Source organism: Castanea sativa, chromosome 6 (assembly GCF_040712315.1).
Source record: "Castanea sativa cultivar Marrone di Chiusa Pesio chromosome 6, ASM4071231v1".
NCBI classification, from domain to species: Eukaryota; Viridiplantae; Streptophyta; class Magnoliopsida; order Fagales; family Fagaceae; genus Castanea; species Castanea sativa.
This window is the reverse complement of record NC_134018.1, coordinates 35649586-35675654: the sequence shown is the minus strand read 5'-3', so window position 1 is coordinate 35675654 and position 26069 is coordinate 35649586. Positions and strand designations below refer to the sequence as shown.

Below are 26069 nucleotides of genomic sequence, written 5' to 3'. Positions count from 1 at the left end.
AGTTGTCAATATATCAATTTATAATGTCAATTCGTCAATTGGAATAATGGACATTTAATCCATGAACTTTGATGCATTAATGGATGTAATGATATTTAGGTAGTTCTGATCACTGGGATGATATTTCTAGTAAGACATGTTAAATGCTATGGTAACCTTTGCTGCTTCATAGATTACTAAACTTGGACAAAAAAGCAAATGGTTTCTCTTTTTGGCTGTCGTGTCCGTGTCATATGAAATTTTTTGTTTTTATTGCTGGGTAGAACTTTGGTATAATACCTTAGGTGCGGTACATTAGATTCGCCAATTAAATTCAAACACGTAGATGTATGGGATTTAATTTTCCTTGGGAAAAAAAACATTGTTTGTATTTCATTGGTCAGTACAGTTATGTGTTTGAATTTAATTGGGTAATATATTGCATTTAAGGTACTATATCTAAGTTTTTCCCTTTATTGTTTGTTTGTTCTGACATATCAGGTTCTCTTCAAACATATTTTGCCATCTCCTGTTACAGGTTGATTTTGCTCTGAAGTTTGGGTGGTTTTTCTTGTGTTACTTGGTAAGTACATTTATGTTTTGACTTTAATAGTCTTTCTGCATAGAAGATGTGTTAGGATTGCCTCTACTCTGTTTTTCTCATTGCAGGTACACATTGTCGTTTTCATCTTAGCAGCAGTTGCTCCTCCCATTATTTTCAAGGGGAAATTTCTAGCTTAAGATTGCTTTTACAATGTTGCATTCAAGGGTGTTTGGTTCACCACATAATAGCTGATTTATACTCTGTTTATTGGTTCTACAGGAAGTAGGGAACAAAGATATATATAGTTGAAGTAGGGAATGAGTTCATACTATAATCTTCTGCTTTCAATTACTTTTGTGGATATCTTTGCATGGATATTTGCTGAAGCCTTTTTTTCCTTCGTTATTTTGGCTAATTAAAAATGTTGGCAGAAGTTGTTAGACAAGACCCGCAGGGTGCGTAACTTACCAATTATAAGGATTATTTACCTGCTATGCCAGTGTTTGCATATAATAGAACGCAACAGGAAGCCAGGGGTGAGGAGAAGGGGGGGGGGGGGGGGGAGGGGGGCAATGCAAAGCTGTTCTGTCATGTATATGATAGTACTTGAAGTTCGAGTTTAATATCAATTATTTCCTTCTGTAAACTGAAGCTCATGTTTGCATGGTGTATTATTCCAGCTGACTTGTTGAGCATTCATGCGTTGGTTGGGGTAACTTTTAGGCTTTTGTTACTCTATATTGACTTTGATGTTGAAATCAACGATGTGAGGTGCCCTTTACATCAAAGTGCTATTGAATCTGCTGTGCACTTATTCATGGTGTGCCTTGTAGCACAGATAGTTTGGTCACAATTTGATTACCCCATTAGAATTCTGGATTTAAATGTGCAATTGACCTCTCAATGGGTATGCTCAAGGCTAGCCAGTTCTCAAAATACCTTCAGAAGAATCATGCAACTTTTTTTTGGCTGCTATTTGTTGTGAATGTTGAGAAATAAGCAAATAGATGGAGCCAAGCTAGGTAGTTACTACTAAGGTAAGGAGGGATATTAAAAAGGCTTTTGATCCCCATAAAATATTGTGGGACGGCTTTTGATTCCAATCTGGTGGCTTGGAACCCCTACCTAGGATAGTGAAGATCAAGTTTGATGTGGCAATAAGAAGCTCTTAGGTACATGGTTGTCAAAATCGCGATCCGGATCGTAAAATCGCACGATTTTATGATCCCATCTCACCAAAAAGTTTAAAATCGTAACAGGATCGCAAAAATGTTAGGATCGTAGGTAGGATCATGTAGGATCGTATAGGATCGTAAGATCGTATGGGATCCTACCGATCCTACCATTTGGCTTGAATTTTTATTTTATTTTTAAGTGGGATTCATTTGGGTAAACCTAAACCCATAAGCTCAATGGGTTTTAGAAGCCCAATAATGAATTGAAGTCCCAAATTTGCCCCGATGTCAACATAAAATCTCAAAAAAACCTATGGTATAAGTTTAACGTTTTAACAATTAAAACCTAAACTATTTAGAAACACAAAGTTCCAGCATGCACCTCTGTCTCGCGCCTCCTCAGCTCTCTGTCAAAAACCCAACACCTCTCAGCCCTGTTAATGGTGAGCCATCACTGCCTTTAAGCTTTCTTAACTTAAGTTTAACGTTTAAAAAAAAAAAAAAAAACCTAGTCAAAAACCCAGCACCTCAGTCCTACGCCTCCTAACTCCTCTGTAAAAAACCCAGCACTTCTCAGCCCTCTCAATGATGTTGCCATGAGCCATTACTGCCTTTAAGCTTTCTAGTAATTTGTTTTGGTAGTTAGTACTTAGTAGTTTATCATTTATTTGTACTTTGATAGCTTGATTCCATATTGTTGTGTTGTGTATATGATTTTGACAAAGCTTTTAAGGTTTTTATTTTTCTATTTTGTTAACTAAATTAAGTAAAATTTGAAAAATTATGAAACATGATCTTCATTATTTAATTAGCTAGTTTACCTTAGATTGAGAATTCTCTTTTGGATTACATATTGTAAAATTGTAGTTAGCTAGTTTTTATATGCTAACTAGCCAAACTTATTTTGGATTTGAAACTTAGAATTTGGAAAACATTTTCCATATGTGTAGATAATATTTTGGTACTTAGTTGTTAATTAAACATGTACTGAACTTTTTAGATACATTATGTCAAAAGTTAAATATATTTTGCTTCGTTAGAATGACATAAGAACGATGTAGTGCGTGCAAATTACATTTTATGATGCAATTTTTTTTTAATGGATGGATTCATATTTTAAGTGATTATATAACATACAAAATCATTATCAATAGGTTTTTTGCTTAAAATCTGAAAATAGGTAGGATCTTACGATCCACGATCCGATCCTACCTACCTCCCACGATCCTACGTAGGATCCCGATTTTAACAACCTTGCTTAGGTAACATTGGCGTAGTTTGTAGGGATCATAAATCTGAGGTGTTGCAAATTTGGATTGAGATAATTGATCTTGGATAACCTTTATGGGCAAAAGATCAGACAGCTTTGTTTGCAGTCCAGAAACTGAAGGAAGGAGGCTACCCCATGGTTGTGCTAGAAGGGGATGCTCTAAATGTATTAGGCCTGATAAGCTACAACAATGGAGATGTTAACTTTAGTTTTAGATTTATTTTTTCTGGCAGGCTTCCCATGTTGTTAGTTCGGGAGTATCCCTTGCCCTTTCTCTGACTTAGTGGACAGCCTTTTGTAATCTTTGGGGAAGGATTCCTATCTTCTCAATTCCAGAGACCATTCTTGTTTCCTTCAAGAGACTCTCCCAATAGTGTTTGCTATTGAATAAAATCATAATTATTTAGAAAGGGGTAAAAAAAGAAGAAGCCTGATTTGCAACAATATAATATATTTTAAGGCTGCTACAAAATTAAGCAATCAACTCACAAATATGACTATATGAGACCTCTTTTGTTGAATTAAAAAAAAAAAAAAATAGAGGGGTAAAATTAAAATTGTCATACGAAGTTGCCTAGTTGCAACATAGACACCGTATATCTTAGCATATGCATATTTAAAAATCTTTCTTTATAGATACAAAAGGTCGTACCTAATGTACAAGGATGTTTCCATTTTTGGGAGAGATAATTAGCAAGTAGTCTTAATCCCAAGTTTATATTTTTAAGAGAGATTGATTTTCGGACTTTGAACTCGCAACACATTGGGTAACTTTCCATCTCACTAGAATCTGACCTCTCATTCTCTATTATAAATGTGCATTTCTTAGTTTACTAACCATATGACATTAAAGTTTGAATCGTGTTTTGTCCTACACCTAGCAATTCCCTAAGATTGCAGAAATAAAGGACAGTAGGTAATCTGTTGGGAAATCAGAAATATGCAAGACTTTGAACTGGAATTCACGGTTAACCAGAACACAAAAGTTACAGCGGGGTATGAAGTGTAAAAATATACACTAGGCGACCAAAGTAATCTTCAGTTTTCTATTACCATTAGATTCTACAGTCGTATACTTTTGGGAATTTCACCTAGGATGATATCTTCACAACAAAGAAGTAGATGGTTTACAATATTACACACGTCTCAAGACTGACAATTTTGCTTTGCACTCATTTCAAACTTTGTTAAAATTGTAAAGTTCATGATAATCGAGTTATTCTGCACATTCTTGCCCTTAGGGCTTGTTGAAGAAGTGTATTGTAGCTGTTATGGCGTTTTGTACTTGTTACCTTTGTATCTTGTAGAGATTGTTAAAATTGAGATATTATATGTAGGCTCGGCTGGGGAACTTAAAGATTCGTCCCTAAGGGCACAAATTTTAGGAGAAGGGACTTTTGTGCGTGTGTCCATATATATATAAATATCTAGAAACTTTTTGAAAAAACCCAAATAAATTGCTTTTCAAGATTGGTCCTCATAATTTTCCATCATTTTTTCTTACTGACCAAATTGAGGTTTAAAAAAAAAAAAACCCCAAAATGAGTGCTTTTAATCTATGAAAATGAATGATACCCATAAATACATCATTCCTTTCTCATAACCTCATGTGGGTCCACACTTTTATTACTCGTAACTTGTCATGCAACGAATTGTAGTCAAAGTTGTGTAAAATCATGTGGTTCTAGTATTGCTCTCCCAAAAAATATAGAAATTCACAAATTTGCATGTGAGCACCACACAAGCACAAATAAAACATAAAGGGGCAGGTTGAGAAGTAGGTAAGGATTTCATTTTACCTAGTTTTCCTGAGCATTTTAAAACAATTCAAGTTGTAAAAAGGAGTCACTGCAAAAGTAATGATACCATCACCTTTTCCAGAAAATTGAAATCATTTTTCTTATTAATAAGGGCACGAGAGATAAGAAGATTCATTTGGATTCATTTTAACTCATTTATATATATATATATATATATATATATATATATATATAATATTAGGTAAAACTGAGAGAATCTCAAATTAAAATTTTAAATTAGAGTTTCAATTTTGTATCATGTGTCCGAAATTATTTATTCTTAAAGAGTTTTATTTCTTAATTTTAGAATCAAATGTAGTACCACATCATAAATATTCATCCAAGTGAGTTATTAAGTACAAAAATCAAATAGTCTAGAATAAATGAATTGTAAAAAAAAAAAAAAAAGTGCTTCACAATAATTTTTTTTTAAAAAATGGAAAATTTACATTTTATACCTAATATTATCCTTACAAATTTTTTTAAAGAGTTAACAAACCATAAAAATGACTATCAATAGTATTTAAATTATATACATAGGAATTATATTACGCATCTTATTATATATCTTTAAGTGTATCTATAAATATGCATGGGATTACAGACTAGTATGTAATAAAGAAAAAGAGGCAGGGGGAATCAATAACAACAACAGAAAACAAGAAATCAATTTACAATAACAAAATTGAATGATTCAGTTTGATGTAGTTTGAGATGCGTGTAGTTGGATCATATGCGTCTTGTCCTAGCACTAATGCCATGACAAGATCTTACCGATTGATCTAAAAGTAGAACCATATGTGTCTTGTCCTAGCACTAATGCCATAACAAGATCTTACCGATTGATCTAAAAATAGAACCTATGCAATATTATCTCAAGGGTCCACTAAACCATTCGGGTAAAAAAAGAGATCAATCCCACCTTCTCATAATGCCCAAAGATGAACGTTCAACTGTGGCTCTCCCTGCAGATAGCTAGTGTGAGGTCTGCAATTGCATTGCATCCATGGTTAATAAGTTTTATGCTTCGTGTCTGTATCTTTTGTTATTCTTAACATCTGATAGCACTTTGTGAGGGATAATGCAAGGAAAATTCCAACTGTTTGACCAACTCTGTTCATCAGCCTTAAATGTGCAATTTGAATCCCCATTTTTCTTCTCATCACACAATATTCTCCACACTAGAGCTACTTTTTCCAGTAACAACAAAACTACCCATGTCAAGATGAGAACCAAAGTTTCTATTACTTTCAATCCAGCTCCTACCTGGCATCTTTTTAATCCCTCTATTTTCCATCACCCTCCTAATTTCCAAGGCATCATTCCATCGTCCAACTGCTCTATAAACATTAGCCAAAAGAACATAACTCAAGTGGTAGTCAGGTTCCAATTCCATCATCTTCTTAGCAATTCGCTCTGCAGTAATTGAGTTTGTACAGGTGGTGCAAGCACCAAGAAGAACTGCCCAAAGAGATGAATCACTTTTACAATCTGCATTTTCTATCAAATTTTCAGCTTCTTCAAGTAGCCCAGCACGGCCTAGAAGATCAACCATGCAGTTATAATGCTCTGTTCCAGCTTTAATTCCATAGTCCTTTGTCATTGAGATAAAGTATTTTCGTCCTTGATCAACCAAGCCTGCATGACTACAAGCAAAAAGAACCCCGATAAAAGTAATATAATCAGGCTTTATGCCCTCCATAGTCATCTTATTAAATATTCTAAGAGCTTCTTCACCTTTTCCGTTTTGAGCAAACCCGCAAATCATTGAGTTCCAAGTTATCAAATTTCTAACTTGCATTTGCATGAAAATTGTATAAGCAAAACTAACACAACCACATTTTGCATAAAGACAAACTAAAGCTGATTCTACAATTACATCCCTCCAACCACCCCTTTTCACATACTGGCAATGAACTTCTTTCCCTTGTCTTACTGCTGCCAAACCTGCACATGCACGAAGAACAGTTCCAAAACAGTACAGATCAGCCTCCTCCATTTCTCTAAAGAGTTCAATAACAGATTCAAAGTCTCCATTTTGACAGTATACTCCAAGCAATGCAGACCAAGAAACTGAATTCCTTCTGGGCATCCTATCAAAAACACGCCGAGATTCATCTACCGACCCACATTTTCCATACATGTCTAAAAGGCTGCTCTCAACAACCACATTTCCACAAAGTCCAGAAGTAACAACCTTAGCATGCACTTCTTTACCTTGCTTCAACCTACCTAAATTACCACAAGCAGTCAACACTGTCCCCAATGTAAATTCATCTGGGATCAACCCATGATCTCTTTGCATCACATAAAAGAATCCCAAAGCTTCCTCAAACAAATCATTCCTTGTGAATGCCGAAATGACCGATGTCCAACAAATAGCATCCGGTTCAGGCAACTCATCAAACAACTGGCGTGCATCCCCGAACTCATAGTTCCTCCCATACATGTCAATCAAAGCACTAGAAATAACATGATTCGAATCGAACCCATGTCTCATAACCACCCCATGAAAGCACCAGCCTAGCCTTAAATCCCCAAGCTCCGAACACGCCTTGATCACCGCAGATAAAGTGAACCCATTAGGCTCAATCCCAAATGCCAACATCTCCCAAAACAACTCAAGAGAATTCCTAGGCTTCCCCGACCGAACATACCCCGAAATCATCGAGGTCCAAGATATCACATCCTTAACAAAAAGGCCATCAAACACTCTCCGGGTCTCCGAAAAATCACGACCCAATTTAAAATAAAGAGAAAGTAAGCTATTACCGACGAAACGGTCGGTCTCAAGACCGGACTTAACAACATGGGCATGGATTTGAAGGCCATGATTGAAAGAAACGACTTTGATACAAGTTTGCAAGAGTGCAGCATATACAATAGGTTTGACGGCAATAACGGCGGAATTAGCGGAGTTTAGGAGTAGAAGCGCATCGGAGAGTGAGCCGAGCTTGCAGAGAGAGAGGATTTGGGATTGTTTGGTAGATGGGGTTTTGGGATTTTGGAGATTGAGGGTGAGAGAGCTGCAATGGCGCTTGAAGAAGAACTTGAACTTCATCAAAATAACACTCTTGAGAAGTGGGAAGAGTAGAGTGAGGAAAAATTAAGGAACTGTTGGGGGAAGTTGGTGGTTAAAGTTGCCCGCCTTATTTCAAAAACCTATCGCATTTGGTTTTCGACAAATTGGGCCAATTCAACTCCTCTAGATGGCTTGTGACTTGTCCACGAGTTTGATTGACCCACTTTTTATTTCTCTCTTTTATGTTATATACTTGACAAATTGCAAAGTTGACATGTATCCAAAGTATGTGTATTTTGTGGTTAGAGACTTGGGGTAAATCAAATGTGGGAGTTCATGAGAAAGCTTGAGAGTAATTTAGAGATAAAAAGGAAAAAATCACAATGGTATTCTGTGCGATTTGGAATCATATCTCCTGAGGTGCTATGTGAAAACACAAAAAATTACGTTAATGTGACGAAATAGCACGGTTTTAAAATTTTATTGAACACCTCATTAGTCATTATGCCTAAAACCATGTTTTCGAAATGCCAGTGTGACTTTTTGCCCAAAAACACTAAACCAAACAGACACTTAGTCTAAAATGACATATAAAGGAATATTTGTTTTTGATAGGTGGATAGTGAGGGAGAGGGATGTGAGTTTGAACTACAAATACAAAATAGTAAAATACTACTACCCACAAAAGGTATTATAATTATTGGACTATTTATTAAATTCTTACAAATAAAAAATATGAAGTATGAGCAAATAGTAAAGGAATGTCTCCAAACGTTGAGTTTGGAAAACCATAAAAATGGTTTAGTTTGGTTGTAAACTAAGTCTAAAATAAGACAATATCAGTTTTGGATTGATTTTATTTGTACATTGTTTAAATTTGGGAAACCATAAAAATGGTTTAGTTTGGTTGTAAACCAAATCTAAAATAAGACAATATCAGTTTTTGGATTGATTTTATTTGTACATCGTTTAAATTCATGTTAGAACTAGTTTGGGTTCTGTTCTATATATAGTTTGAAAATCTATCAAATTTAGATTATGGTCTGTTTGGTATTGCTATAGAATAAAATTTTAATTATGGAGTAGATAAAAGTTTCAATTGAAAATAGTGTAAGAGGCAAAATTTTAAGCCAATTATAAAATGCCACATTAAAATTTAGTGGCAAATTCCAAATTAATGTCATTAAATTAATTAAATTAGATAATGACATGTGTCATCCAAATTGACATCACACTGACATATCAAAATTTGCCACATGTCATTTGGCCCACAAGATAAAGATAAACTTCCTATTCAAAATTTATGGATAATTATCTTTATTAAAATAAACTAAATAGAGATAATGATTTATCTTTGTTGATTATTATCTTTATCAAAATATGATATAGATAAATAGAGATAATTATCTCTAAGAAGAATTTGGGCCAATCAAAAGTCTACTACATACTTTCAAGCATATCAACTCAAAGTGGAGCTTATCCTCTAAAATCACTATAAATAGAGGACATCCCCTCTCATTTTAAAGAAGGGTTTTGAAGAGGCTCAGGCTCTGGAGAAATTCTGTCAAAAGAATTTTTGAAGAACTTGAAGAACATTTGAAGAACTTGAAGAACATTCAAAGGACTTGAAGAACTTGAAGGACAACAAATCTCTAACAAGCTTAAAGCCAGAGATTCGTTGTGAAGACCATTTGATCCATCTTTCAACCAAATTGAAGAAAATTTCGCGTTTGAGTCAAGACCATAAAGAAGATAGAATCAGAGGAGCATTTGTCAAAACTGAGATTGAACTCATTACTTGATTAATACAAAAAAAAAATATATTTGTAGAACTCATTTTTTTTTTAATTTGTTTGATTTTTCTTCAATTGAAAAATTTTTGTTTACAAATAGATTTAACATTTAGTATCTGTTGGACATTGTTACAGGGAATACAACTTTAATTTGCAGCTTGACTGAAAAACTCTTTAGGTGGCGTTTGGTATGGAGGAATTTACATTACCCTCATCATCTAGATTCCTTAGAATATACTTTCTTGTAATCTAGATGTCTTAGAATGTAACTATTCCTATGTTTGGTTTATTCATAGGAATTTTAAAGGAATTATTTATTTTTCCTATACTATACTTAGATTTATAAACTCAATATCCAATTTTTATTTAAAATTTTCCTCTAAATAAAAATAACAAACAAAATATAAAATATAAATTAAGAAAAATTCATTAAAACTATAGTCTAACATTTCAAAATGACATGTATAATACAAAATTAACTGTTTAAATTCTTGTTCTTTATGAAAATCACAACATCTTGTTTTGTTAATAAATATTTTATTGTAATTTAGCAAATAACCAATCAAAATAGGAGATATAAATATTTTATTTTATTTTAACATTTATGTTGTTGTGGTGGTAAGAGATAAAAATAAAAGAATAGATATTGATGATTTGTTTTATGTTTTACCTCCAATTTTTTTTGTTATAAGTATGTTTTACCTCCATTGGTTAAATGATAAGTGAAAACTAGTCAAATTGTCAATTTATAACAAATGTAATTTTTTTTTTAACCTTGAGAATTTAGATACCCATCAATATCAATATCAATATATATATAAAAGCAAAGACCTCATGCAGAAGTGCATGAGGTTCTGTCATGTGTCGCTTTGTATGAGTACTTTTTCGTTTAGCCTTTCACCTTCCATCTTCTTATTAATGATTAGTTTAAGCCATAAATGTAGAAAATTACTAAAGATTTGGTTCTACTCCATTTTCCAACTTCTTAAACTCTTCCATTTTTAATTTCATTAATTTAAGAAATGAAAGGTTTTCTCTATTCAATGTTAGTTTTTATGTTCTTTTATATATTCTAGTTTCACAAAATATCAAAAGGCCAAAAGAAAATTAGGACTAGAGAGATAGAGAGACAAAGAGTTAGAAATTAGTGTAAAAAAGAGTATGAAATTGTTTTTGGTTTCAGGTACATATGCTCTAAACTCCTTAACAATACTATCAAAACTTGATATAATGCTTTCATAACATAAGGGGTTTCTAAAAGGTATGTGTTTTTTGTTTTTATTTATATTTTTAGAAAGTGTTTAATCTTTGTAAGTGATTAAGGTACTCAAACGTAAGTAAACCCATTAACAATATTATCAAAGCTTGATACAATCTTTTCACAACATATGAGGTTTTTAAAAGGTATGTGTTTTTTGTTTTTATTTATATTTTTGGAAAGTATTTAATCTTTGTAAGTGATTAAGGTACTCAGATGTAAGTAAAATTAAACGTAAGATACGAAATAGTATAAGTTTATATTTCCCTATTCAATTATTGTTTTATTTTTAATCTCTTGGCATGTATATTTAGTTTTAAGAATTAGAAATTATAAACCTTAAATTTTAGATGTTTAGCATTCAAAAGTTTACGTGTTTTCTTTTTAAAAAAAAAAACTTCTAAAGAAAAGAAAAGGAAATAATAAAAAAATTTATATTGGAAATAGTCAAATGTAAGAACTAAATATACATGTACATCTGATCAAACATAAAAGGGCATATAGTGACATTTTTAAAGTCTAATTAATTATGGTTACTTATGGATATATTGTGTTACAATTTTTTTCATTCATTATATTTTAGTAATGTATAATACATAATCGAAATTAATTTTTTAAACATTAATTATAACACATATGAGTATTATAGAATAACTAACGAATACGCGCATCGCGCGGGACATCCACTAGTTTGTTTCAAAGGGAATCTACATTTCTAAAAGAAGGGAGTTAAGTGGGAATCAAGTTACCCCTGGTATCTGATTTCTATGTATGATTTGTAGTCAAACATACGAATCTTTCAATATTTTTAAAAATCTTAAAACATTACCTCATACCAACACCACCTTAGAGTCTTAAGTGTATGGTAATTTACAGTGATTAGTGTTTTAAATTTCTAAATTTATAAAGTAGGAATTGTAAAATTGCAAACTTTTTTCTAGAAACTCTAAATTTCAATATTAACCTTAAAGTACGTTCTTATAAAAAAAAAAAAAAAACCTTAAAGTACGTTGTTTCCGGTTAAAGGGCCCGTTAAAGCGCACTTTTAATCATTCTACAAGTAAATCATATATTTATATAGATAAATTCAGAGTTTTAAAGCACTATTCATTGTAATTTGCCAAACATCAAAATGGTAAAAGGCTTTTGTGATATCCTAATTTGATACAAAATTAGGTGTTCGTTTGGCAAAGGTTATTTTTGCTAACTTATTTACTATTCAACTTAGTTTTGCTATTATGCATGAGTTCTACTGCACTTTTTGGTACTATATTTATGGGTTTCATTGTACTATTTTAGCTAACTTTTACTTTTATTTACAGAACTTTCAGCAAAAAATTTTCAATTTTAGAAAAAATAAGCAAATTCCAAATGGACCCTAGATATTGATTGAGTGAGTGTTGTGTGTGTGTGTGTGAGTCAGTCATTTAATAGAGATAATATTTCATTATTCTTTAGCCATTTAGTTTGTATAACATTTTTTTTTTTTGTCGGAAAGTTCGGAATGTATTTTGCAACTAAAGGAATAAAATGGAAAAGGAAGAACGAATGGCTGGTGTTCTGCAAACAAGTTGATCTTTTAATGCTTTTCATATTTTCTTAACAATTTTTTATTTATTTTTATATTGCTAATTCTTAATTGTATGAATACAAAAGTTGTGGGAGGTTGTTGAATCTAAAGGATTGAAAATTTCTGTAGACATAAATAATACCTTTAAGACTGGGAACCACAAAAATCAACTAGATGATTGTGATTTGTAGTTTAAAATTAAATACCAACACTCACAGTTCTTCAGTGACATTATTTAGTTTTATATCCTTTTCAATATTGATTAATATGAGAATATATAGACAGAAGGGAGCTTGTCAATCGGTTTAGTTTGATAGATGTGTGGAGAATATTTAACGATCACAATTTAGTATTTGTGACTTCTAGTAACGTCGATGATATTTTTTTTAATAAAAATAAAACAATTAAAACATTGCCACCCTGATTTAGACCACATTTTTTTTGTTGAGAGAATGCTTTAGACCACCTTTAGTCCCAAAGATACAGTCTTTTTAAATAGCATTAATTTAAAAAAAAAAAAAAGGGTCAAATTGCAGTTGGTAATTGCAATGTCTCCTCTTATTATAATTATTGTTTAAAACATAGAAATGTACTATTTTACCTTTTTGCTATAAGTAATTAATCCACGCTGTTAGTATTTTTGGTCACATTAACTGAAAATTTAAAAATTGTAAGTGATGATGTTGAGATCGTCAATAGTTGGGTTCGTCCAGAGAAAGCAATACAAGCTCATTCAATATCCTGCATGGTTAGTGAAAAGAAAGGGGATCCTCTTAGATGGTCATCAGTGCGGTGCTGGCCGTGGAGTCTCCAATTGTAAAGTCACTGAACAAAGCTCAAGAAATAGAGATAAAGAGTGATCAATGTGCATGTAGTTTGTCTAGGATTTGGTAGGTCTTATAAATAGGCTCTTTTTACTAGCCGTTGTCCTTCTTAAATGGTGACTTGAAAGCTTATTTGGTAACATCTCAAGCCTACTTAATTCGGCTTTAATGGAGGTTTCAACGGTCTTATCTCTGATATGTAACCGTCAGGACATTGAGTAGCTGTCTTTATGACACTCTATTCTCGTCCAGGTTGGCTCATCTAGACGATGGTAATTACTTGGTCTATCAGTAAGAATTTTTTTTTTCTTCACTTCGTTGGTATTAAAGAATATTCAGATTGTTAACGAATGGGTTTGAACACAATTTTAAAGAAATTAAAGTGTCAATTTTTTTTTTAATTAGACAGAAAATACTAAAAAAATAGGTAGAGTGCTAATCTAGAAGTTAGTACCTTTTTTTCTTCCTTAAAACACATAAGTGATTATATAGTTGTAGAGCCATAAACAGAATGAGTTTCTGTTAAAAGAAGTAAGAACAAATGAAAGATAGAAATATGGTATGTGAAAGGTAGCATTGTAGTACAATTTTCTAGGGAAACAAACAAAAGCTAAAAGGTTGTTCTATAATTTTTGTCTCCAATATTGGGCTCACGTACGTGTGTAAAACTACAAATTTCTTTGAGGTCAAACAATCCAGCCCAAAATCAACAGGTACCTAGTACCTACCAACTGCCACCCACATTCATTTTTCCTGTACCCAAAACCTGATACCCTTAATTATTTACTGGATCATGTTTCTCTGGTCCACGTGTACGTACCAGATCTTGCGGTCCATAGTCCCCCTAGTTATATTTCCAACTGTCAATCACGCGTGGCACATTTCCATAGGCCTTTCAGAGTGAAAGCCTCCATACCAAAAATTCCTACTAATTCTCGAACTACTCTTTAATAGTAACCCACGATAGTCAATCAATCAATCCGTCGACAATTAAGATACCAAGGAAAGTTACTCGATCTTTAACTCCTCTCATGCATACATAAAAGAAGGCTTCCTTCACAAGGTCCTCTCAACTTCAACTATTTCACAACCTATTCTCTGCACTCCTAATTTCCTTTCCTATACACAAAACTTTAAACACACAGCTCATATATAAACAGCATGGTTTATATGTGTTTTCTGGTTGATCAAACAAGGAAAGTGCGGCGGAGCAAGCCGGCGGCCGGGACTTGTTCACGGTGCGGCGGTGGAGCTAGGGTGGCTGAGATGAAGACTGCTACAAGATTTTGTTATGTGCCATTCTATTGGAAATCTTGGAAGGCAATTATATGCACATATTGTGGTGCAATTCTTAAATCCTATAGATAGAAGAAGTCCCATCTTATTTTCAACTTTTTTTTTTGGGGGTTTAATTTAATATTTAGTTAGACATCTTTAGTGGATGCCTAACTAAATAACAGGTTCATAAGTATTTCAAGAGTGTAGTCCATGAAATATCAAGGATGGAAGTTTAAGCTAGCTAGCTAGAGAGATTGATGGGCCGAGCTTATTTTGAGGTTATATATGTATTACAAGTTCTTTATATTTTCGGAATCAAAATGAAGTAGTAATTTTACATCAGGATCCGGCCCCGATTAACAAAGTTTTTTTTTTTTTTTTTTTTTTGAGTGGGATTATAACAAGACCCTTTTATAAATTGAAATTAGAATATTTTCGAATGGTTGAAGAGCCTCATCAATGTCGCCAATTGGTTGGAACGAATGATTATATTGTTAGTTTCAATTAATGCTTTTACCTTTCTTACAAATTAAATACGTATGGTAGTGAGAATAATTAAAGCATGATTTCCAATTAATTAACCTCTACCTTAGTAATTAAGTCATACATTTAATAAGACCAGGGCTGGCTGAATAGTAAAAGCAATAAATGCAGTCGTCTAAGGTCCCAAGTTAAAAAAAGCCCCTAAATTTTAATCAATAGTGTTATTTATAATCAATAAATAAAATAATATTTTTCACAACACTTTTACAACATATACTAAATAATAGGTTGTTAATTACAGTTTGTTAACGATGGCAAAAAAATAATTATAGTGGTGTTTTCAAATAGAAATCAAGAAGCAACTTAAAACCTAGAATTTGTTGTGAAAAATATTGTGAATGTCGTTTCTAAAAAATAAAATAATAATAAGAGTTGACTTAGCAAACTTTTATTAGTTTTCATATAGGTCTACCATTAACCTCACTCTTTTACTTACCACTATCAATTTGCTACATTAACAAGTGTGAAAAATTTTGTCAAATTTTTTGTATCTGTACAATTTCTAAAAAAAGAAATTCATGTTAATCAGCAATAATTTTGCATCTAAAACAATATAATTAATTTTCATCTTAGGCCCCTAAATGCATCAAGCTGCCCTTGAATAAGACCATATGCATAGCCCAAACCCAAAAGCCTGGGTATCATAATCGCAAGAGAGAGTTTTTTTTTTTTTTTTGGGGGGGGTTAGTAAACCACAGTGAATTACTTGGTTGGCATGGGTTTCAGGTCATACTGTCTTGTAATTACATGCCCTCATAAAGATATATGGCTGTATGCAATAAGTGTGATAGAAGCTAGACAAATACAATACAAAAATACTCTTGAATATACAGGCACGAACGTTTTAGGTGTGAAATGAATAAATGAGTTGCTACCGAATAACCGAATGTACACTGCCATCAGATTACAGCTTTCAACATTTATTGAAGTAGGTACTCTTAATCAAATTTGCCTCCTGAAGCTTTTGATTTTGATGGGTTTCCCTTAGCTTAAGAGCGAAGATATCTAATTTCCAGGCTATATTGGTGTGTCGGCTAGGTTTTAAACAAAACCTCCAAATTCGTTGAAATTTCAACATCTAAATTCGATTTTTCAACACTATTAATGATTATAGATTCTAATTAGTTCAAGTGGTAAAATTTTTTATTGTTGAATAGGAGGGACTTTTTTTTTTGGTTGAAAGGATTAATAAGAAGGACTTGAGTTTGAATTTTGCTTGCAAAATAAAATAATTAATATCTCAACTGATTATACTGAATAATTATCATGGAATGTTGCTATAAATTAAAACCTATCATATTTATAAAAGAAAAAATAATTATTTAGTCGATGATTTATGAAAAAATAAAAAAGATCTTAAAGTAGTTTTAAATTTCATATGCATAGATAAACTTGCTTACTTTTTAAGTAAGTAAACTAATGTATAGGTTTTTTAAGTTGTACGTGTAAGGTAGCAGTTTGCATCTAAGCCCAAAACAAGATGAGTATAGGCCAAAAGAGCCCAATACAATAAATTTATAGAAAGTGGGCTCTAAATCTAGGTTTTAATGAGTTGAGTTAATGATGACAATGGGCTAAAATTATTGTGGGTTGAAGATGAAATAGTTTGTATAGTGAGATTTGTCCTCAGACTCAAGCCGAGGAGATTGATTTTTATATTTCTCCATTCGAAAGACAAATTACAGATATTGTTCTGGAGTCTACAGTGTTTTCTCCTTCTTTTTCTTCGATCCCCTTTTCCATGGGGGATCTTTTATTTTATATAGACCCTTTCAGATGATCCTAGCCTTCCACCTGTTGATTGCGCAGGTCATTCCCCCAATTCCAGTCTTATCTAGCACCTTCTTCAAAGTTTTTGAGAGATGCGGCGCCCAAGTCAACATTGTTCAAAAGTCTTCTCCACATAAATGCAGCGGGAAGGTTTGGTGGGATGCATAAAATGTGGTGTAGTTCCTAACTTTTCAATCACGTTAGTGCCATCTCCCTTCCCAAAGCCCTTTCTGCATAGTAGAGCCTCCTCTGATAATGCATTGATGATGTGATCATAAAATCCAAGGAGGGAGACTCCTCGGCTCAGCAACTGTCCTTCTCGACTAGGCGTGACATGTAGTGTGATTACCTTATTCGGAATTCTCATACCGTATAGTACCTTTACATAAAAACTAAAACTATATTTTTACCTAGTTTATTTATTTTTTAAAAAAGTTAAATAGGCCAACAAAATTAAGCTATCCCAAATGTAAAATTCTAGTTTAATTTTACATATATATCTTAATTTTTTTTATTGATAGACTCCTTAAAAAAAAAAAAAAGAGTTGGCGAATCCCAAACAGTTATTTAAGAATAGAAAAAAAAAAAATACAATTAAGCTTGTCCAATATATTTTATGAATCAGTAAATTATATATTAACCAGTTGTAATATTTTTATTTATAATGAAATGTCTAGGAAAAGAAAAGATAGCTACATATTCATGTTCAAATCAAAGTCAACTACAATAACAACTATAGTTAACTTAATATTTAATCTAATTCTAATATCATATTATTATATACTATACTATAATACTATATAATAAAAATTGGGCCTTGAAATTTTTGGTTGTGTCAAATAGCTACTTTTTGGGGTGATTTCAAGTTATTGATTCCTAGAAGTCATAGTTGTGTCAATTGATTATCCACTACAAAAAAATAGTCCTGTCCCAGCGTTTTTAAGAAACGCCGTAATAGATAAGCCTGTACCAGCGCTTTTTAAAAGCGCTGGTATAGAAAACCCTATTACGGCAGCTCAAAACCGGCGCTTTATAAATCGCTGTAATAAGAGACCTATAGTGGCGGTTTTTAAAAACGCTGGTATAGGATGCCCTATTGCAGCGTTTTATAACCGCCGCTATAGGTTAGGGTAATTTTTTTTTTCAATTAATTTAATTTTTGAAATTATCCTATTCCGGCGCTTTTTGAAGCGCTGGAATAGGGACCTTCCATAAGGCAATGGAGAGAGGCCTATCCCAGCGCTTTCTGAAGCGCTGGAATAGGGTCACCCTATTCCAGCGCTTTAAAAAGCGCTGAGATAGGGTCACTCCATTAGAGAATGGAGAGAGGCCTATCCCAGCGCCTTTTGAAGCGCTGGAATAGGGTGACCCTATTTACCCTATTCCAGCGCTTCAAAAAGCGCTCGGATAGGGTCAAAAAACGCTGCAATAGGTCCTTCGTACCACTGAAAAAATTTCAGATTTCCCTCTTATTTTTTTTAGCTTGGCACCACTTTGGCCTCTCATTTTTGGTCTCCCACTTCTTTCCTTCAGACATTTCCCTCTAACCCACCCTTTTCTTCCTCAATTTCATGTTGGTCTCTCTCTCTCTCTCTCTCTCTCTCTCTCTCTTGTTTTTCTTGTGCTGCAGCCTCTCCCTTCCTCTCACCCAAATCTTACTCCCTCTTCATCTCTCATGAACAGCCACCGTTAGATCATCCCTCTAGCCTCCATATACTCTTTCATTTGTGCCTTTCCCAACAAGATTTTAAGGTAAAAATCTAAGCTTTTTGCTCAATTTCTTTTATGAAATCCTTTGGGTTTTGCTATTCAATGATTATTATAGTAAATACTTGATGAGTTTTGGTGAATAATGCTAGATTAGAGGGTTAAGATGATTTGGGTACCAATGGCTTTGTTAAAATCCGAAAATTTCATATCATTTGAAGAGTTTTTGCTTTGATAAAAGGTTTTGGTTGATTAGTTTCCTAATGGGTATTTGAGGGTTGGTTTGCTAGATCAACTATATGGGTCTTGTTGTTGCATATGTTGATATGAGTTGATTTTTGGAATTTATTCTTTGCATTTTAAATGACTTTGGCAAATGTGGGTGTGAGTGAAGTGATATTTTTTGATGGGGTTTCCATCTTTGTCGATGGTTTCACGGTTCCTTCTAGTCAGGTTCAATTGCTTTTTATAATAATTTTTTGTTGAATTGTTCTTGGTTGCTGAGAAATTAAACAAGAATAATAAAAAAGAGATATGAAAGTTGGACACTTAGACCTTATATTAAATTTGTTCTACTTCTTGGTCTGAACTCTGAACCTTTTGAATTATTTAAAAAACAGGACAATGACTTTAAAAATTCTTCTTGGGTTTGATTGGGGATTAGTTTGTCTATATTTTTTGGGGATTGGATAAGAATTTCATATGGTTGAATCAAGAGACATGATTTTGAATGTGGGATAAGAATGTGTATGTTCATGCTCAAACTATATACCTTTTTATCTTGTTTAAGTCTAAGCTTTCGTAAAATTTATAGCTGTATTACACCTCCAACTGAAATGGAGGCCTTCCTTAAAGTAGTATATGAGAATTCAAAGCCATAGTGGTTGTATTTTTATTTTTATTTTTCTACCAGGAGGGTTTCTGAGAATTATGTGATTATGTGTAGTTGTAAGTTGTAATTGATTAGATGTGCTCAGTTGTAAATTTTATAATGCACATTGTGATAGAGATGGTTGCTAATTTCCAATTATTTGGTTTACAGCCTTAGAACTAAAGAAACTTTGTCGTGAAAATGGTCTGGATAGGTGGCCATATAGGAAGGTAGACTTCTAAGGTCCCCTAATTTGTGCTCATGTTTCAAATTGCTTGGCTATACTAAAAATAGCTCTTTCATTCATTTTCTCTGTGTTTTATCATTTGTACATATTTGTATCTCCTTTTTGCAAGTGGTGAGATTCATTTGTGAATCACATAGCAGTAGTACATGTTGTGTATATTTTATCTCATCAGTGATTGCTATTTGTACTTGTGTGTGTGTGTGTGTGTGTGTGCGTGTGTGTGTGCGCGTGTGTGTGTGAGGTGAATTACTAATGCATTAGCTTCACAAGCTCTGCAATTTACCAATTCTGATATTGTATGTCCCTAAATTATTACCCCAAGACCAACTGGTTGGCATGTCTGTAATTTCTGAGTTTAGAGGTGAATGTTGGTTTGCATAAAATAAAATAATTTTGTAGATGGTTAATGAGATGAAGAAACATGTAGAAACATTGACTGACACTTCTTTTGTCAGTTCAAAACTTCAAATGATTATCTATGAAGTACCTAAGTTTATCACATGTACTATTATTGTCTAAGATGTTTACAATTATTGTAAAATAAATCAATTCTTTTAACTTATCAAAAAAAAAAGAAAAAAAGAAAGGAAATTACATCTTTTTCTATTGCCCTTTCATTTTCATCCCCAATATGATTGTAAACCTTGTGTTTGAAATCAAATTGGACTGGACGGTTAAATCTAAAGAAAAGAGAGATAATAGGATTGAATTTAGGACAATTCAAACAGCAATCTATAGTTTCAAAGAGCTCAAGAATATTCAAATATAAAATTTCATAAGGTGGATAAGAAAATGCTATCTTATATATATATATATAAACTTTCAATTTTGCTTGCCTTGTGGTTGGCTAATTGCTGCCAATGGCAAAGTAACGCACCCACTACACTAGTAGACAAGCTTGAGATTGTGGCCAATTGACCATGCATGTTCTATTATATTACTCCATTCTTTATTTGATTCTTTCTTTTTCCTTCATATTATAATTCGAATTTCTGAAAGAGAATAAAAATTAACATATACAAACAGCTTGTATTTTATCTTGAAGAACTAACTCAACTTATTCATTTTTCGCTTTGGAAGGGATGCAACAATCCCCTGAATTTGCTAATGAGCTATTAAGGGCACTAAGAGGAACAAGGGATTGGAAATTTCATATCACAAAATGTGAGCTTCACTGTTTCTGGTGTCGCATGATGGACCCCTTCTTCGATTCAAGAATACAAATTTTCTTTGACTTGTAATAATTTTCATTCAAATTCTCCATTGTGTAATCTATACATTTTATAATTAAAAAAAAACAAGTTTGATTCTATTCACAATATTTATAGTTTGGCATTTTACAATATCTTACAGGAAAGACTTTTTTTTTTTTCCATTGTAATTTTTGCAGGTGTGATAGAGACATGGATGGAAGACTAACTAAGATGGAGATTAAGCAGGTAGTGTCATGAAAAGCAGTTTGTCACCAAATTATATTTTTATATTTTTTGTTTTATTTTTTTAATCTAGTTTATTTAGACAATTTTAAGTAAGCTGGACTTTATGTATAGTTTGGGACGATAAATTTCTGTTCATATTTCATAAAAATTTGGACAATTCTACAGACTATTTTGTTAAGTGCTTCCACCAATAAGTTGTCTTTGACTCACGAGGGAGTAGAATGCTATGCCACTTTGATCATGGAAGTGCTTATCAAGGCTATATTTGTTAAAAGCTTTAAATGTTTTGAATTAATTATCTGATTCTTTTGGTCAATCGTAAGATATAAACTCTCTCCTTACCTACCAATGAACACGTGTTTTCTTGGATGTCTTATTTAGCTTACAAATACATAACTGGATAATAATATGTGGAACTAAACAAGAATATATATATATATATATAAAGTTAACTTTTACAAAAATTTTACTTTTAATTTGTTACTATCTGCAACAGGATGTCACCAAATATGGCTGCCTGTATTGCAGTGGAGGCTATATCAATTCTTGAGAAGCTTCACTTGAAGGGGTAAGTCCGGTTGAAAATTCTCATGCTTTCACTTTTTCTTATGTTTACCATATTTTCCCCTGTTTCTGTCAAAGTCACAACTAATTTTGCAATTATAATGATTTGCCCTGTCCTTGAACTAGGTTTGTGCATGGAGATGTGGGATAAGTTTGCTTATTTGCTCATTTGGTTATGTGCTGTTTGGTGGCTGATGGGTTGTGGAATGTGTAGTTGTTTACTGTTGGGTTGCTGATGAAATGTGTGAAAGTTTAGCTGTTTGGTTAATGAGAAAGTATTGAAATTTTAGATTTTTTATTGTTTGAGTAACTGCTTAAATGTGGAAATTTGATTTGTGTTTTGTTGTTTGGTTGCTGAAAAAGTGTGGAGAATGTACTTTATTTTTTTGGTTGGAGATGAAGTGTGGAAAATTTTACTTATTGTTGTTAAGGAAATTCATACATTTGCTAATTGGTTATGGAAGGGAATTTACTTGTATATTTTCTTTACTATTTAGTTGTTTCTTGCATCTATGTAGTATGTAATTATTGACTCATAACGTATGTTTGCATTTGTCAAGGTATTTAGACTAGAACCAAAAGTCAGAGGGTTAGAAGCTGCTGATAAGAAAACTGAAAGCCCGGTAAAGGAAGAGCTTTCTGCAGTAAACAAGGCAGAAAGATTTGGAGAGCTTACTAATCTTTATGGAACAAAGAAGGCAAGAAGTGAGGTAAGCCCCCCTCCACTTCTCCCCTTAGGCTTTATTGATACTCTAAAGAAATGAAAGAAGTTTAATGAAAGTTTGATGATGAAGATGAGGCTGAGGGGGGAATAAATTGATATATATATATAAAGACTTAGATTCTACTAAGTTCTCCGACTTTCTTTACATTATAAATCTACGTTATCATTTTTGGTCTAAGTGTTAAGATGCATATTAGACTGGAAACATATTCTCAAAAATAGCATGTTTAGACTATCTAAAAACCATGTATTCTTAATTTGTAGCCATGGTCAGCAAGGATATTTGGGATATAAAAAGGTAAAGCTTAATACATCATGGATGCTAAAGAATCAGCAAAGTCTATTAATTTGGCCCATAAAATCTCTTAATTCCCTTTTGATTTGTTGGGTTCTGGGGCCAGAAAATGTGTTAATCCCACCGTTCTTTTTGGATGATAGATGCATATAGTTACACACCAGCACATGCTTGCCTACTGCAATTTTAGCCTACAAGCTGGTTGTTGGCATGAAAGTTAATTTGGTCAAGACCCACCAACACATTACACATCCACATCCATTTCCACCAAGTATTTTGTGAATGTGTGCTTGTAATTGGTGCATGGTGGCCATGTTAGGGAACTTGGGATGGGATGTGTAACATGTGTTTGTCTGTGGACAAATTTACATTTCTGATTTTGGTACATTGAAGCATTTATTATACCAACTTGTCACAATTAACTTTTCTAATTTTCTTTTTTTTTTTAATTGATTTAGATTTGGTGTTGTAACATATTAGTATCACAGGCATTTATGAAGGTGTACCATATTCCTTTGAAATTCTGACTTGTTATATTGTTGCATGCAACAAGTTGGAATTTTGCAAGAATAACAAGCTGGCCTATTAAATAAATAATAAAAAAAAGTCTATAGCCGCATTCAAAACGCGGCCATAGTTGTGGGCTAAAGCCGCGTTTTAAAAACGTGGCCATAGTGATGGGTTGAAGCCGCGTTTTAGGAACGCGGCTTTAGCCCTCAACTATGGCCGTGTTTTAAAAACGCGGCTTTAGCCCACAACTATAGCCACGTTTGAAAAAATGTGGTCATAGACCTATAGTTACGTATTTTAGGCCACGGTTGAAAACGTGGCCTAAAAAAACGCGGCTATAGACCAAATCGTCCTATAGCCACGTTTTTCTGAGCTATAGCCATGTTTTAAAAACGCGGCTATAGAACCTTTTTTTTGTAGTGTTACATTTTTGAAACTCAATGTGCAATGGTGAAATCGTAGTGTAGGTGCGCCTCATAACATTCTAGACATTTGGGATGTAATTATTGATATGGTGTAATTAAATATATTTAGTTTCTTGGTTCAATGAGGTATGGTATTTTCTTTTGGAAAATATGAATTGTGGCTCATTACAGTTGCTATAAAATAGGTATTGGAAAATATGTATTTTAAGTACACTACAGGTGCTAAAAATTTTATAAAAAAAAAAGGACCTATACCAGCGCTTTTGAAAGCATTGGCATAGGTCCTTTTAAATTTTGGTCATTCAAGACCTATCCCAGCGCTTTTGGGAACGCTGGAATAGGCACAGCCTATCCCAGCGCTTTCAAAAGCGCTGGTATAGGTCTTTTAAATTATTTTCATTCATGACCTATATCAGCGCTTTTGAAAGCGACGGCATAGGTAGTACCTATTCCAGCGCTCCCAAAAGCGCTGGTATACCGACTATCATTGCGCGACAGTTTGAAGCGCCGGGAAAAAAAACGCCGGGATAGGAATTTTGACCCTATCCCAGCGCTTTTTGGGGCTATCCCAGCGGTTTTGAAAACGCTGGGATAGCCCTATTTTTTTTGTAGTGATCCTCTTTGCGAGAAGTGGCTTTACTCTCCTTTTACCAATTAAGTGATTACCTCTTTATTAAAAACTTGGGTAACATTCATAATTCTCTTATAGTTTGGGGTAATTTCAAATTTAAACCCTAAATATCACAAAGTTTACCAAAACAGTAAATTAAAAAATTTTAATTAAAAAAAATCTACTATCAAAAGTTTCTAGATATTTTTTAAAAAATTAAAATTTTAATATTATTTTAATAATATACTATAATTTTTATTTTAATGATAAAGTTTGTATCACTTTGTGGTTAATGAAAGTATTAGAAGTTGTACCATTCCATGTGACTTATTATTATTTTTTATTTTTTTATGGGACCATGTGACTTATTATAAGTACATTAAAATTAAAATTATTAAGATAGTTTATTAAGTAAAACTCTAGCTTTCTAAAAAAAAAAAAAAAGAAGAAGTAAAACTCTAGGGCCAAAGTTTTTTTTAAAAAGATATTACTAATATTATAACTCCATTATCAAAAGTTTAATGAAAATTGTAAGTACACAATTGCACCTGCCCCCAAGAACAGTTATGGGCTCAGGCCCAATGAGCCTTAAACAATATGAATTTGTAGAGTGTGGGCTTGAAACCCAGGTTAGAAGTGTGTGAGGATTAAATGACAAACTAAAGATTGCAAGTACTTGGAAACAACAAGGAATATTGTGAATCAGCTTCCTCGGACGTAAGCCGAGAGTTGTTCTTATATTCTATCTTTCTCTTTGTTTCTTTTTCCTTTTAGATTACAAAAAGTCCCCCTTCCCTTTTGTGTTCTAGGTTGCCCCTTAAATACTCCTCTCTTTGATACTTTGTACACGTGTTGTCCCATCTCCCCCTTAACCTAGATATTTCTTTTCTCAGTGCCTTTGAATAGTAACCAGAAGTTTCCCTTCCACTGTTCAGGTGTCACTTCCCCATTAATGCGGCCAGGGTGGTAGGTGCAGGGTCTTTAATGTGGAGGTAGCAGCCTTTATCTTTGACATTTCTCCAACACCGGTGCTTCTGGGACATTCTAGGGTTCACCCCTTTTAACCATTGGCCTTAACCGTGTCATCCCCTAATCTTTACTATGAAATCCCGAGTTCTTCGGTGTCCATCCGAGGGTAAGTTCACCCTCGGCTGGATCCTCGGACCCTCGGCGTATGGGCCGACCCATAGTACTTAACAAATTCTAAACCCAGGAGCAGGTCGGCCTTCCTTAACACGGCCCAAAAGGCCCACATTCCCATCAGGATCTTTTTACCCCCCACAAAAATTAAAGTGTTTCATTATTTATTTTAATGAGTTTATAACATATTACACTCATTGGTAAATAAAAACTTGGTCTTATAGTACGATATGCATTCATCTTGTAAATTAAAAATAATTTTTATTCTCCTTTATTTTTTTAACATAATTTTGTTTAAACAAAGCTGACAACGGATATGGAAAGGAGAGGAGTTCATTGCTTCATTGATGGGTAGGTGCAAAATCAGAAGAACCCAGTCAGAAAAAGTTTAATAGAATTGAATTTTTAAGCTCAAAGAAGGTCCTCCCTCTCAGCCATTAAAAAGCAATGAAACTACAGCTTGGGGCTAAAAAATAATAAGGATTGTAGTTATTGTGGGAGCAGAGTACCGGTGATTTTAGGATTTTTTTTGAAAATAATTATAAAAGCCAAACTATTTTGTTAGTTAACACAATTTTGAAACCATTTTGCTAAGTAACAACTCGAGAGTGTGAGTCTTGATTTTGGGGTTATAAATCGAGTATTATGTACTTGATTTTCCTACTGCGCTAGTAGTTGAGGTGGATGAATTGTCCACGTAGGCTTGCAAATC

General features: G+C 33.2%; 2 protein-coding genes and 1 long non-coding RNA gene across 3 annotated transcripts; 2 read left to right on the top strand and 1 right to left on the bottom strand.

Moving 5' to 3' along the window:
• Positions 1 to 5423: 5423 nt before the first annotated feature.
• Positions 5424 to 7978, bottom strand: LOC142639012 (pentatricopeptide repeat-containing protein At1g03540). Its single transcript, XM_075813100.1, has one exon. The coding sequence runs from the start codon at positions 7826 to 7828 to the stop codon at positions 5930 to 5932; it is 1899 nt and encodes a 632-aa protein (XP_075669215.1). The 5' UTR covers positions 7829 to 7978; the 3' UTR covers positions 5424 to 5929.
• A 6236-nt stretch (positions 7979 to 14214) lies between these two features.
• Positions 14215 to 14851, top strand: LOC142641474 (uncharacterized). The gene has a single exon (XM_075815914.1). It carries the CDS (start codon positions 14396 to 14398, stop codon positions 14600 to 14602), a length of 207 nt encoding a protein of 68 aa, XP_075672029.1. The 5' UTR covers positions 14215 to 14395; the 3' UTR covers positions 14603 to 14851.
• Positions 14852 to 20729: 5878 nt separating this feature from the next.
• Positions 20730 to 22583, top strand: LOC142641464 (uncharacterized). The gene is made up of 4 exons (XR_012845405.1): positions 20730 to 20887; positions 21041 to 21089; positions 21586 to 21657; positions 22214 to 22583. It is a non-coding gene; the product is annotated as an uncharacterized LOC142641464 (long non-coding RNA).
• The last annotated feature ends 3486 nt before the right edge of the window (positions 22584 to 26069 follow it).

Bases quoted from the DNA above. Each gene is read 5' to 3' on its own strand.
- LOC142639012 (XM_075813100.1), bottom strand. From the start codon at position 7,828: ATGAAGTTCAAGTTCTTCTTCAAGCGCCATTGCAGCTCTCTCACCCTC.
- LOC142641474 (XM_075815914.1), top strand. From the start codon at position 14,396: ATGGTTTATATGTGTTTTCTGGTTGATCAAACAAGGAAAGTGCGGCGG.